At 41.8% G+C, this 13,740-nt stretch overlaps 1 protein-coding gene across 7 annotated transcripts in view; it reads right to left on the bottom strand.

Moving 5' to 3' along the window:
* The window catches only part of ARFGAP3 (ADP ribosylation factor GTPase activating protein 3), a 60,195-nt gene that overhangs the window by 25,457 nt on the left and 20,998 nt on the right, over positions 1–13,740 (bottom strand). For 5 of the 7 annotated variants that reach the window (XR_010116996.1, XR_010116997.1, XM_055252547.2 and 2 more), the window contains 5 exons: positions 13,469–13,552; positions 10,779–10,866; positions 6,169–6,228; positions 2,905–2,951; positions 1,556–1,695 (listed from right to left, as the gene is read on the bottom strand). Coding sequence is in view for 5 of the 7 variants with exons in the window: in XM_055252547.2 (XP_055108522.1) it covers positions 1,556–1,695; positions 2,905–2,951; positions 6,169–6,228; positions 10,779–10,866; positions 13,469–13,552 (419 nt within the window). In the remaining 2 variants the exon portion in view is untranslated. The remainder of the gene's footprint in view (positions 1–1,555; positions 1,696–2,904; positions 2,952–6,168; positions 6,229–10,778; positions 10,867–13,468; positions 13,553–13,740) is intronic. The other 2 variants (XM_063622956.1, XM_063622955.1) reach the window with 1 other exon arrangement.

The raw sequence follows: 13,740 nt of genomic DNA, 5'->3' as shown, positions 1-13,740 counted from the left end.
TTCTGTGTGGCGTGCACCCCCCGCCCTTCTTCTCTCCTCATCTTTGGTACACAGTCAGTTTCCAGAAGGCCATCTTTCTCTTCTGATTTCAACACAAATGAAAACCTCTCAAGAGTCTTACAAATGTCTATGGAAAACCGGTCTCTTCACTTGCCTCCTGGCTTCCAGTTTCCTCCCCTCTTCCTGGCCTGGGTATCACTACCGAACTCACTTTCCCGAGACGCCCCTTCATCACAGCACTGCTGAAGGAGCTGTTTCTCTCGGGTAAGTGGACAACCACAGCCTGACTTTAAGGTGCTCCACATTATTGTTCCAACTCCTCCACTTCAGGCAGGCCCCCGACACACACGATCATTCCACCTTCTTCATTCTCTGAAACTCTTCCTTCTCCCTCTCCAAGATCCAGGCTCAGAACCTCTGGAGACACCACCAGAGCCACAGTCTTCCATCATGTATTTAGAATTTAGTCACAGAGTCCAACAGGGCTTCAGATTATAAATACTTTTTTCATTACGGAGATATAATTCACATACCGTAAAACTCACCCTGTTAAAGTCCATGATTCAGTGGTTTTAGCACATTCACAAAGTTGTACCATCATCACCACTAACTCCAGAACATTTTCAGCAGTCCAAAAAGCAGGCCTGGACCATTAGCAGCCACTCTCCATTCTCTCCTCCCCCCAGGCCCTGGCAACCAGTAAGTTGCTTTCTGTCTCTACATATTTGCCTATTCTGGACACTGCATATAGACAGAATCATGTCATGTGATCTTTTATGACTGGCTTCTTTCTTAGCACAAACTTTTCAAGGTTTATCCGTGTTGTGGCACATATCAGGACTATATTCCTTTTCGTGGCTGAGTAATAGTCCATTGTATGGACATACCACATTTTCTTTCTCATTTATCAGTTGGTAGACATTTAGGTTATTTCTACTTTTTGGCTATTAGGATTAACGCCACTATGAACATTCATGCACGAGTTTGTGGGTGGTCGCATAGATGTCAGTTTTAATTTCTCTTGAGTATATACTTAGCAGTAGATTTGCTGGGTCACATACAAACTTTAAGTTTAACTTTCTGAAGCACTGCCAAACTGTTTTTCACAATAGTGGCACCATTTCACACTGCCATCAGCAATGTACAAGGGTTCAAATTGCTCCACATCCTAACCAACACTTGTTAATGATTTTTTTATTATAGCTTCCCTAGAGAGTACACAGTGGTATCTTATTGTGGCTTTGATTTGCATTTCCCTAACTCTAATAATGTGAAGCATGTTTCATGTGTAAATACCTCGATGCATCTCTGTCTTTCCCTTCTCACTGACGCCACTCCAGTCTTGCCCTTACAGCCTCAGCAGAAAGTGTTGCTGCCCCCATCCTCTCTTTCCCTTCCAATCCACATGCCAATGCAATATCAGTTTTCATAAAACTAAATTTTGCAGTACCCTCCGCTCCCCCCCACACAAAAATACATGGCATTTGGAAAGCAAATCTTGGAGTTAATAGTTTTATTCCCTGAAAATGTATTAATATAATGAAATTAAACTTACATTGATTCTTCTTTAGGTGCCGCCTTGGCCAGGTCTTCCTGCTCCTTCATTTTATCCGCAGCTTGAGCTTGTTTTTCAATTTCATTAAAGCATGTATTTGCCAGTTTCTGAGCTCCCAAACTTCCTTTTTTGGCTCCAAGCTAGAAGATATATAAGACTATAGTCTATACAAGCTGTTTGAAAGCTTTTGTGACTACAGCTAACATTTCATAAGGGTTAGGACCTGCCAGGCACTGTGACAAGCACTTTACATTTGTTCTCTGGCTTAGTCCTCACAACTCTGTGAAGTTAGTATTATTCCAGGAGTCCCTCAGCATGGGGGAATTCGATTCACGACCCTGTGGATAACAAAATCTGCGATGATCAAGTCTCTTACATAAAATGACATAGTATCTGCATTTAACCCATGCATAGCCTCCAGTATACTTTCAATCATCTGTAGATTACTTACTATACCTAAATAATGTAAATGCTATGAAAATAGTTACTAATTCTGTGTTTTTATTTGTATTGTTTTTACTGTTGTATTCTTACTTTTTTTTTACTTTTTTTGAGATAGGGTGTCACGCTGTTGACCAGGCTGGAGTACAGTGGCACCATCTCAGCTCACTGCAACCTCTGCCTCCTGGGGTAAAGTGATCCTCCCACCTTAGTATCCCGCGTAGCTGGGACTATAGGCACGGGCCACCAAATCCAGCTACTTTTTGTATTTTTTGAAGAGACGGGATTTCACCATTTTGCCCAGGCTGGTCTTGAACTCTGGGGCTCAAGTGATCCACCTGCCTTGGCCTCCCAAAGTGCTGGGATTACAGGCGTGAGTCACTACGCCTGGCCTATTGTTTTTTTTTTCCCCCCAAATATTTTTGATCTGCAGTTGGTTGAATCCATGGATGCAGAACCCCTGGATACAGAGGGCTGAGGAAAGTAAAGCTCATACAAGTTAAGCAGTGTGGCCAAGATCACACAGCCAATAAATGGCAAGGCCAGGATTCAAACCTTGCACCTGCCTCCAGAGCCGGTGCTCTGCAATGCGTCGCTGTATCTGAAAGCTCACCAGATGACTACCCTCCAAGCCTCACAATATGTCATTGCTTATTGATCTACGCAAGCAGGAGAGAAATTCCTAGGGGACCTTTGTTAATTTTGTCATAGATAGAAAAAATGTTAATCATTCTAGAAAAAATTCAGTAAGTATAACATTAATCTCTTCGAACAAAATATAGACTCCTTACATCAAAGCCACATTTATTACAAGATGGTCCAAAAGAATAAAACTAAAATGACAAAGTGGCTTTTTAGTTTTAAAGCTTAACTACCAGATTTTTATATATAAAGTACATAATACTCACGCCTTTTTTAGCTTGATTTGGTTTCTTTTTTATGATAGAGGAAACCTCTGCCAAAAAATAAAAATTAAAAGGTAAGACCACGAGAAATAATATTTCTTTTTATGTGTGTCTTTTAAAATTCTAAGACACTGTACTTTATTATTTAAGAGAAGATAACATTTTCCACATTAGTTTGTCATCCAGAAGACTCAAGTTGATAAGCATATTTTAGATTGACAGAGCTTCATCAAAATGGAGTCCTCAGTATTTCCATGCAGTCTCCAAACTCAGAGAAAATGCATTTTTTTTTAACAGTACAATGAAGAGAGATAGAGCCTGAGCTTGCCCCACTCAGTACCTTCTTCAGGAGCATTTTAAAAAATACATTATAACAACTTTTTTTTTTTTTTTTTGAGACAGGGTCTCGCTCTGTCGCCTAAGCTGAGTGCAGTGGCATTACCTCCCAGATCAAGGGAGCCTTCCACTTCAGCCTCCTGAGTAGTTGGGATCACAGATGCACACCACCACATATGGCAATTTTTTTTTTTTTTTAGAGATGGGGGTCTCGCTATGTTGCCCAGACTGGTCTTGGACTCCTGAGCTCAAGTGATGCTCCTGCCTCAGCCTCTTAAAGTGCTGAAATTATGAGTATGAGCCACCACGCCACAACTCTTTTATTAAGTGCTACTCTTCAAAAACTTTAAAATACTTTTAAAAATCTAACAATTTTTTAGAGATGGTCTCACTCCATTACCTAGGCTGGAGTGTAGTAGTGTGATCAGAGCTCACTGCAGCATTGAACTCCTGTACTCAAGTGATCCTCTCGTCTCGGCCTCCCTAGTAGCTGGGACTACAGGCATATGCCACCATGCCTGGTTTTCTTTCTTTTTTTTTTTTGTAGAGATTGGGGTATCTCACTATGTTGCCCGGTCTGGTCTCGAACTCCTGGCCTCAAGTGATCCTCCTGCCTTGGCTTTCTAAAGTGCTGGGATTACAGGTATGAACTATCATGCCCAGCCCAAAAACTTTAAAAATCATTATAATTTTCCATTTTTATTTTAGATTCAGGGAGTACATGTGCAGTTTTGTTACAAGGGTATATTGTGTGGTGCTGAGGTTTGGGCTTCTCTTGATCCCATCACCCAGATAGTGAGCACAGTATCCAACAGGAAGTGTTTCAGCTCTTGCTCCCCTCTCTCCCTCCCTCCTTTTGGAGTCCTCAGTGTCTACTCTTCCCATCTTTATGTTCGTATGAACCCAAGATTCAGCCCCCGCTTATAAGTGAAAACATGTGATATTTGGTTTTCTGTTTCTGCATTAGTTTGTTTAGGATAATGGCCTCCAGCCATGTTGCTGCAAAGGACATGACTGTTCTTTTTTATGGCTGCATAAAACTTATTTGAAAATATAAAGTTAGCAGCCTGGACAACATAGGGAGACTCCATCTCCACAAACAAACAAACAAAAAAAAAATTAGCCCAATGTGATGGCATGCACCTGTGGTCCCAGCTACTTGGGAGGCTGAGGTGGGAGAATCCCTTGGGCCAGGCTGCAGTGAACTGTGATTGCACCCACTGCACTCCAGCATGGGCAATAAAGTGAGACTCTATCTAAAAAAAGTAATAACAGTAATAAAAACAAAGTTAGCTAGGCATTATGTATACAACTAAAGCAGCCAGTGACGTGCTTTTTCACCTTGGCTTATATACAGATTTTATATTAGCCAAAATAAATATAAAGCATCCTCGGCCAGGCATGGTGGCTCATGCCTGTAATCCCAGCACTTTGGGAGGCCAAGGCGGGCAGATCACCTGAGGTCAGGAGTTTGAGAACAGCCTGGACAATATGGTGAAACCCCGTCTCCACTAAAAATACAAACAGTTTTCTGGGCATGGTGGCGCACACCTGTAATCCCAGCTACTTGGGAGGCTGAGGCACGAGAATCGCTTTAACCCAGCAGGCTCCAGGAGGCGGAGGTTGTAGTGAGCTGAGATCGTGCCACTGTACTCTAGCCTGGGTGACAGAGTGAGACTCTGTCTCCAAAAAAAAAAAAAAAAAAAAAAAAAGAAACATAATGCATTCTCTTATTTTAATAACAGTACTTTCTAAATTGCACAAAAATACTTTTAGAGAAAGTTTCTTAAAAATCATTTTCTAAGTACATTTTACTTATAGGTTATATATTGTCTTTAGAATTACGTTTAAGAAACCCAGCAAAATTAAATTCTTAATTTTTTCATATAAAGATAAGAATGTGCTTTGATAGGAAAAGATAGCATAAAGCCACAAAGAGCAAAAGATTACAATCTTTAGCCATGAGTAGAGAATAACGTCATTACATTTCAAGTGTGAAAAAGATGCTTGTGGGAGTTTTCCTTTTCATCACTTTCTTTTAGATTTGTATTGTATCATACAAATCTATATTGTAGTAGTCACATAACCTGCTCCCAAACTCTGACAAGTCTAATACATGATGAAAATGTCAGGAACATTTCTAACAGTTTAGTTATTGTTCACCAAAGCAGCTGCTTTCCGACTAATGCGATGGAATACGTAACAATTACAAATTACAATTCCTTGATAATGAAAAATTTAAGATTAAGTTCACCTATAATAAAATTAGAAAGAGAAGAAAATGAGTTCTTGAGGAAAAAGGAATGGTGTAGATGTTCTGACCACTGCTTATTTAGGCAAGGTGAGCCAGCCCAACATAAACCCACCAATCAAAACCATCAGCAGCCATATTGACTAAATGTACACATTGCTGTTTTTTTTTTGAGACAAGGTATCACTCTGTCACCCAGGCCGGAGTGCAGTGGTGTGATTATGGCTCACTGCAGCCTCAACCTCCCAGGCTCAAGTGATCCTCCTGCCTCAGTCTCCCAAGTAGCTGGGACTACAGGTGTGTGCCACCACACTCAGCTAATTTTTTTTTTTTTTGTAGAGACAAGGTTTCGCTATGTTGCCCAAGCTGGTCTCGAACTCCTGGGCTCAAGCAATCCGACCACCTCGGCTTCATAAAGCGTTAGGATTACAGGTGTGTGTCACTGCCCCCAGCCACAATGCTGCATTTTATATTACCAAGCTGGTTAAAATGTAACATCTTTGTTGGAAGCTTGAGAGATGAATATAGCATCTTTTGCTTAATAAAATCTTATTAACAGATTCGGTCATGATTATATTACTCCATCAGGTGAGACGCCTAGGCCAAATGCAAGAGGATTTATTTTTTTTCTTAATGAGTCATACACTTTAAATCAGAATGTAGGATTTTAAGCATATTACCTAAAGTAGCCTTTGTTGGTACATTAAGACCTTCCACACTTGGTCCTTGCTCTTGTCCACCTGAAAATTCAAAACATTGATATTAGTGCAGAAAATATACTCAGCTAACTTGCTTTTGAATGTATAATAATTCAACTTGCTCAGCGCTACATATCTTATCCAATTTTGTCAATGACAATGATTACCTACCTTTTTAGCTGTATATTCTATTTTTTTTTTTTTTTTTGAGACGGAGTCTTTCTCTGTCCCCCAGGCTGGAGTGCAGTGGCGCGATCTCGGCTCACTACAAGCTCCGCCTCCCGGGTTCACGCCATTCTCCTGCCTCAGCCTCCCAAGCAGCTGGGACTACAGGCGCCCGCCATAACGCCCGGCTAATTTTTTGTATTTTTAGTAGAGATGGGGTTTCACTGTGTTAGCCAGGATGGTCTCGATCTCCTGACCTCGTGATCCGCCCGCCTCAGCCTCCCAAAGTGCTGGGATTACAGGCTTGAGCCACTGCGCCCGGCCTGTATATTCTATTTTAACGTTACAAGAATTTTGACTTAAAAGTCCATTAAAGTAGAAGTGTATTTTTAATCCACTGGCTTTATCAAATAAAAATGTTAGTGGTCTCTTCAACTAATATGATTCAAAATTCTACCTTATGATCTGGTGATTTAATGTGACCTGTCAAAAGATACTTAGTACCTCTGTGGACTATACATACCCAATGTATGTTAATATGTGGAAATCCTTGTTTTTGTTTTTGTTTTTCTTTTGGAGACAGAATTTCACTCTTCTTACCCGAGCTGGAGTGCAATGGCACGATCTCGGCTCACTGCAACCTCCGTCTCCCAGGTTCAAGCCATTATCCTGCCTCAGCCACCAGAGTAGCTGGGATTACAGGCATGAGCCACCATGCCCGGCTAATTTTGTATGTTTAGTAGAGATGGGGTTTCTCCATGTTGGTCAGGCTGGTCTTGAACTCCTGACCTCAGGCAACAGGTCTTCCTGATTGCTTAAAAAAATTCTGGGCACAGAAGATGAAAGTACTGTTGCAAGTGCAAAAGGAAATGAAATTCTAAATAATAAACCTTTATAAACTAACTCTTCAGCTATGAATGACGATTACAATAAAAAAAAATCTTAAGCCGAGGCAGGAGAATTGCTTGAGGCCAGGACTTTGAGGCCAGCCTGGGCAACACAGTGCGGCCCCATCCCTATAAAAATTTTTTTTAAAGTTTCAAAAATCCTGTTCTCACTGGGCATGGTGGCTCACACGTGCAATCCCAGCACTTTGGGAGGCCAAGGCGGGTGGATCACTAGTGGTCAGGAGTCCAAGACCAGCCTGGCCAACATGGTGAAATCCTGTCTCTACTAAAAATACAAAAAATTAGCCAGGTGTGGTGGCACATGCCTGTAATCCCAGCTACTTGGGAGGCTGAGGCAGGAGAATCGCTTGAACCCAGGAGGCGGAGGTTGTGGTAACCCGAGATCACACCATTGCACTCTAGCCTGGGCAACAAGAGTGAAACTCTGTCACAAAAAAAAAAAAAAAAAAAAAAAAAAAAAAAAAAAAAAATTCTTGTTCTGTGTTAGTTACTGGGGTTTCTGTTAAAACAAACTGAGACATCTGGACTTTAGAGGTTACACATATCTCCTGTGGCTAACCCTCAATCTCAAAGCCCCTGGCCTTTTTTTTTTTTTTTTTGAGACAGAGTCCTGTTCTGTTGCCCAGGCTGGAGTGTAGTGGTGCGAACTTGGCTCACTGCAACCTCCGCCTCCCAGGTTCAGGGGATTCTCCTGCCTCAGCCTCCCGAGTAGCTGGGATTACAGGCATGCACCACCATGCCTGGCTAATTTTTGTATTTTTAGTAGAGATAGGGTTCTGCAATGTTGGCCAGGCTGGCCTTGAACCCCTGGCCTCTAGTGATCCACCCGCCTCAGCCATCCAAAGTGTTGGGATTATAGGCGTGAGCCACTGCGCCTGGCCTCAAAGCCCTTTTATGCTAATAAATTATAATAGTGAAAATAGTTAAATTATCATCTGTACTTTCACAAAAGATATATAACGCACTGTTCCTGTTAGTTAGGAGATTGTGGGAATTCTCCTCTCTGATTGATAACAGTAAATCAATCAATGGCTCAGGTAGATTTCTCATCTTAAAAAACAATCTCTCTCTGGAGGAGGTCACAGCTCAGCAGAGGGGACACACAGTGGACATGCAAACTAAGAGACGCAGTAATTTCCAGAACTGGTGTTTGCTATGCTATGAGGAAGAAAAAATACACAAATGCAGATGCGACTGGGAGTGCTCACTGGCTGGTCTTAAAGCTGAACCCCAATAAAGAGGCAGCCCATGCCATTCAAGGCAGAGCCACACTCCACGCAAACAAAAAGCAAACGCAGGCAGAAAAACACCCAAGGGCAAATGTGGCTGCAGTATAGTGCAAGGCTAAGAAATAAAAAAACTCCAGTTAGAGGTGTATAAATAAAATGTCTTCTTTGCAGGCATCTATGGTCATATGCCTAAAAAAAGAATGTGGAAAAAAAAATCACAGGGTGCAAATCATCCACAAAACAAAGACATCAGAGTTCTTTGCATAGTAAGGAAACAAGCCGTTTTTGTCTACATATGAATTGCAAATGTTTATCATTTGTTTTCACTTTAAAGTACTTTTTCAAAACAGAAATGTTACATTTTTATGTCATCAGATTTATTAACCTTTTCCTTTTATGAGATTTGAATATGCATAGAAGGGCTTCCCCAATTCAGGATAATAAAAAAGCTTTACCCATGTTTTCTTCTAGGATAATCATATTTTCATGTACATCTTTGAACTACCTGAATTTAGCCTGGTGTAAAGAGTAAAGAAGAAATTCTATTTTGTTTTATTATTTGTTTCTAAAATGCCAGACACTTGTCCAAATTCCATTCATCAAATAACCCACTGTTACCTAGGATATGAAATGTTCTTATCCTCATTCACTGATATGTCTACTCCTATACCAGTAAAATGAAAAATCAGCATTCTACTGTTTGGTGGAAATCTCAGACATTCCCACCATTATACCTATAACTCAATACAAAGGAAGTGACTCCTTTTCTTTCTTTTTCTTATTTTTTTTTTTTAGAGTCAGGGTCGCTCTCTGTCACCCAGGCTGGAGAGTGCAGTGGTGCAATCATAGCTCACTGCAGCCTCAAACTCATAGGCTTAAGAGATCTGCCTGCCTCAGTCTCGCTAGTAGCTGGGATCACAGGCGTGCACGACCATGCCTGGCTATGCGACTCTTTTTCTTTACAACATGACTCCACTCTGGGACTTCTGAGACAGAGTCCTGTTCTGTTGCCCAGGCTGGAGTGTAGTGGTGCGAACTTGGCTCACTGCAACCTCCGCCTCCACTCTGGGACAGAGTGGAGTGCCTCTCTCTCCTAGGACTACTTTCTTGATAAATACCACTTACTCTCCTACCCTCCAGCAAAATCCTTGCCAGAAATTTTCTCAATACTATCACCCAACCCGCAGTTGGTGACTGCTTCGTCTTTCCTGTTATGCTATGTTCCTTAGAGTTGTTTAAGGCTCAGTTTATATAAGCCAGCACTTCTTATGGTATCATAACCCATGAACTCACTGCTTAGTTATCCAAAGTTACATTTTTGTTGTTAATTTACACTAACATTCTGGCCTAACAAAGGATGCACAATTTTAAAACAGAAAGAGCTGACTACTCATGTCACAAGTGATTTTTAATACATAAGCAACTGATATATTTACAATAAATGTAATCCTATAAGAAAGTCACCAAATGTGAATCATTATGTATCAACTATTTTTATAACAGTTTTTAAATTGAAATTTTGTTTTTGATGATAAACGTAACCCATACTCATTATAAAAGTTCAGACACTTCAACACTGTATCAAGCAAGAACTCAAAATCCTCAGTAATTTTACTCTCTATTTAACAACTTGCTATGTGCTTTCCAGAATGTTTTTGGTATGTTTTTCTTTTTTTACAAAAATGATTATTATATTCCATGTTCAGTAATATTGTTCCCCCACTTTATAGTCTATTATGAATATTTCTTCCTGTTAAGACAGAAGGGTCGGCCAGGTGTGGTGGCTCACGCCTGTAATCCCAGCACTTTGGGGTGCCAAGGCAGGTAGATCACCTGAGGTCAGGAGTTCGACACCAGCAAGGCCAACATGGTGAAACCATGTTGCAAAAATTAGCCAGATGTGGGGTGCACGTCTGTAGTCTCAGCTTCTAGGGAGGCTGAGGCTGGAGAATTGTTCAAACCCAGGAGGCGGAGGTTGCAGTGAGCCGAGATCATACCATTGCACTCCAGCCTGGGAGACAGAGCAAGACTTTGTTTCAAAAAAAAAAAGACAGAAAGGTCTACATTTTAATATTTTTAGGTTTCAGGTCTTTTTTTTTTTGGTAGAGATGGGGACTATGTTGCCCACACTGGTCTCTGACTCCTGGGCTCAGGCGATCCTCCCGCCTCAGCCTCGCAAAGTGCTGGGATTACAGGCATGAGCCACTGTGCCTGGCCCATCTTAATTTTTGTTTAATAGCATGCCACTGAACCATAGAATAGTATTACATGACAGTTCTAAGGACTCCACCTTCATTATTTTCCAAAGTGGTTTCCACAGGCCTTGATGTTAAAGAAGATGGTTCTGCTATTGCTGATGCCCACGCTGTGTCACTCACCTGAAACAAGGTGAGAAAAGTCATTAGCAGACAAAGCAAGAAAACAGCCATAAAAAACAAATCAAAGCATGGGAAAAACCTAACAATTTAAACAGCCACATTCTGAGTCCCTGTTAATGGAAAGGAATGCATATCTATGTTTTTCTTGCTTTCTTTTTTTTTTAGAGACGGGGTCTTGCTCTGTTGCCCAGGCTAGAGTGCAGAAGCACAATCATAGCTCACTGCAGCCTTGACCTCCCAGTCTCAAGCAATGCTTCCACCTCAGCCTCCTGAGTAGCTGAGACTGCAGGCATGTGCCACCACGCCCAGCTAAAGTTTAAATTTTTTGTAGAGAAGGGGTCTCACTATGCTGCCCAGGCTCGTCTCAAACTCCTGGGCTCAAGCTATCCTCCCACCTCGGCCTCCCAAACTGCTGAGATTACAGGCATGAGCCACTATGCCTGGCCTGTTCTCCTCTTTCTTGATAACCATTTTTGGTAACTACTGACTGTGACAATGCTAATAATTATGTGCAAATTATAATAGCAAAAAAAAAAAAAAAACAAGCTTTAACAACTCGTACAACTTTACATAGTTTTAAATGAAAATTAAAGAATAAGCTGGGCACAGTGGCTCACATCTGTAATCCCAGCACTTTGGGAGGCTGAGGCAGGCAGATCACCTGAGGTCAGGAGTTTGAGACCAGACTGGTCAATATGGTGAAACGCTGTCTCTACTAAAATTACAAAAAAATTAGCTGGGTGTGGTGGCGCGGGCCTATAATCCCAACTACTTGGGAGGCTGAGGCAGGAGAATCACCTGAACCTGGGAGGCAGAGGTTGCAGTGAGCCGAGATTGTGTCACTGCATTCCAGCCTGGGTGACAGAGAAAGACTCCATCTCAAAAAAAAAAAAAAAAAAAAAAAAAAAGAAAACGAAAATTAAAGAACAGATTGAGCAAGAGTTCAACAAATCGTGCTCCTTACCCAGTGGGACTAGGTGGAGCTAGGGTAGCCAGCAGAACAAATGACACTCCAAGACAGAGGTAGGCACATGTTACCTTAAAGGGCTAAATAGTAGGCCGGGTGCGGTGGCTCACGCCTACAATCCCAGCACTTTAGGAAGCCGAAGCAGATGGATCACCTGAGGTGAGGAGTTCGAGACAAGCCTGACCAACATGGCGAAACCCCGTCTCTACTAATACAAAATTAGCCAGGTGTGGTGGCGCATGCCTATAATCCCAGTTACTTGGGAGGCTGAAGCAGGAGAATAGCTTGAACCCGGGAGGCGGATGTTGCAGTGAGCCGACATCGCGCCACTGTGCTACAGCCTGGGCGACAAGAGCGAAAACTCAAGTCTTAAAAAAAAAAAAAAAAAAAAAGAAGAAAGGAAGAAAGAAAAGAAAGGGCCAAATAGTAAATATTGCGGCTTTTTAGGCTTTACTTTCCCTAGATCTAAGTGATCTGAGGAGACGCCACAGAAGTACTATGGATTGCTGTCACTGTTGCTATCAGGTCACAAAGATGAAGACAGTGATATTTAGAGCACTTATTGAAGGCTTACTTTGTGCCAGGTACTAAGTACTTTTACCTGCATTAACTCATCCAATAGCTTTGAGATATATACTACATAAACAGCAAAACTGAGGCACTGAGAATGAAACCCCTATTAAAAATGTCTTCATTTTTTGTCAGTTTCAGAGCTCTGAACTGAACTGTGGCACACTACTAGTAATAAATTCTCAGTTCTCCCTGGCAGCTAGATAAGACATGCAACTAAATTCCAGCTCATAGGACATAAGTAGAAGGTATGGGAGCTCCCTCTAGACTTTTTCTGTAAAAGAATAGGGCATTTGTGGTGGGGTACGGTGCCTCACACTTATAATCCCAGAACTTTGGGTGGCTAAGGCAGGTGGATCACCTGAGGTCAGGAGTTCGAGACCAGCCTGGCCAATATGGTGAAACCTCATCTCTACTACAAGTACAAAAATTAGCCAGGTATGGTGGTGTGCACCTATAGTCCCAGCTACTCAGGAGGCTGAGGCAAGAGAATTGCTTGAACCCAGGAGGCGGAGATTGCAGTGAGCAAAGATCACGCCATTGCACTCCACCCTAGGTGACAAGAGCGAAACTCCATCTCAAAAAAAAAATTAGCTGCGTGTGTTGGTGCGCACCTGTAGTCCCAGCTACTCGGGAGGCTGAGGCTGGAGAATTGCTTGAACCCAGGAGGCAGAGGTTGTAATGAGCTGAGACTGTGCCATTGCACTCCAGCCTGGGCAACAGAGCCAGATTCGGTCCCCCCAGAAATAAATAAATAAAAGAATAGGGCATTAGCTCTCAAGGATGCTTGTCCTCTTCTCTTAAGCTGGGAGAGTCTTAAACTGGAGCAGCTGCTTTAGACCCTGAGATGGAAGAAACATGTTGAGAACAGCAAAGTAAGCCCATCAGTCAACGGCAGATAGCCTAACCTTGGAACTGTTGATAATGTCATTTCTCTCTTCAGTAGTTATGTTTCAGGACTTCTTGTTACAAGAGCTTAGCCTACATCCTAACATTTTAAATATGCACTTTTTGTTAACTGTCAGAGTAAGCACACTTTAAAATGATGTGAAGTATAATACATACCTCAGGAGAAACGTGAGAGGCAAAAAAATCTTCCTCCTTTGGTGGAGGGGACAAAGGTGGAACCACACAACTATCAAGCCACAGCTAGAACAAAAAAACAACGTGGGGCTGAGCATTTCATCCGGCCTGTAAAGGATTTTATTTGATACCCTTCACTTCCCTTATAGAGACCTGTTTCCTAAAGATTGGTGCTTTCCATTCTTACAAAATCAGTAACATCCCTACAGAGGACCTCTGAGTACACTTTAGTAATCTATCATCCAGTAAATTTT

Source organism: Symphalangus syndactylus, chromosome 18, assembly GCF_028878055.3.
Source record: "Symphalangus syndactylus isolate Jambi chromosome 18, NHGRI_mSymSyn1-v2.1_pri, whole genome shotgun sequence".
NCBI lineage: Eukaryota > Metazoa > Chordata > Mammalia > Primates > Hylobatidae > Symphalangus > Symphalangus syndactylus.
The sequence above is the reverse complement of the archived record's forward strand: the minus strand, read 5'-3'. Positions and strand labels throughout refer to the sequence as shown.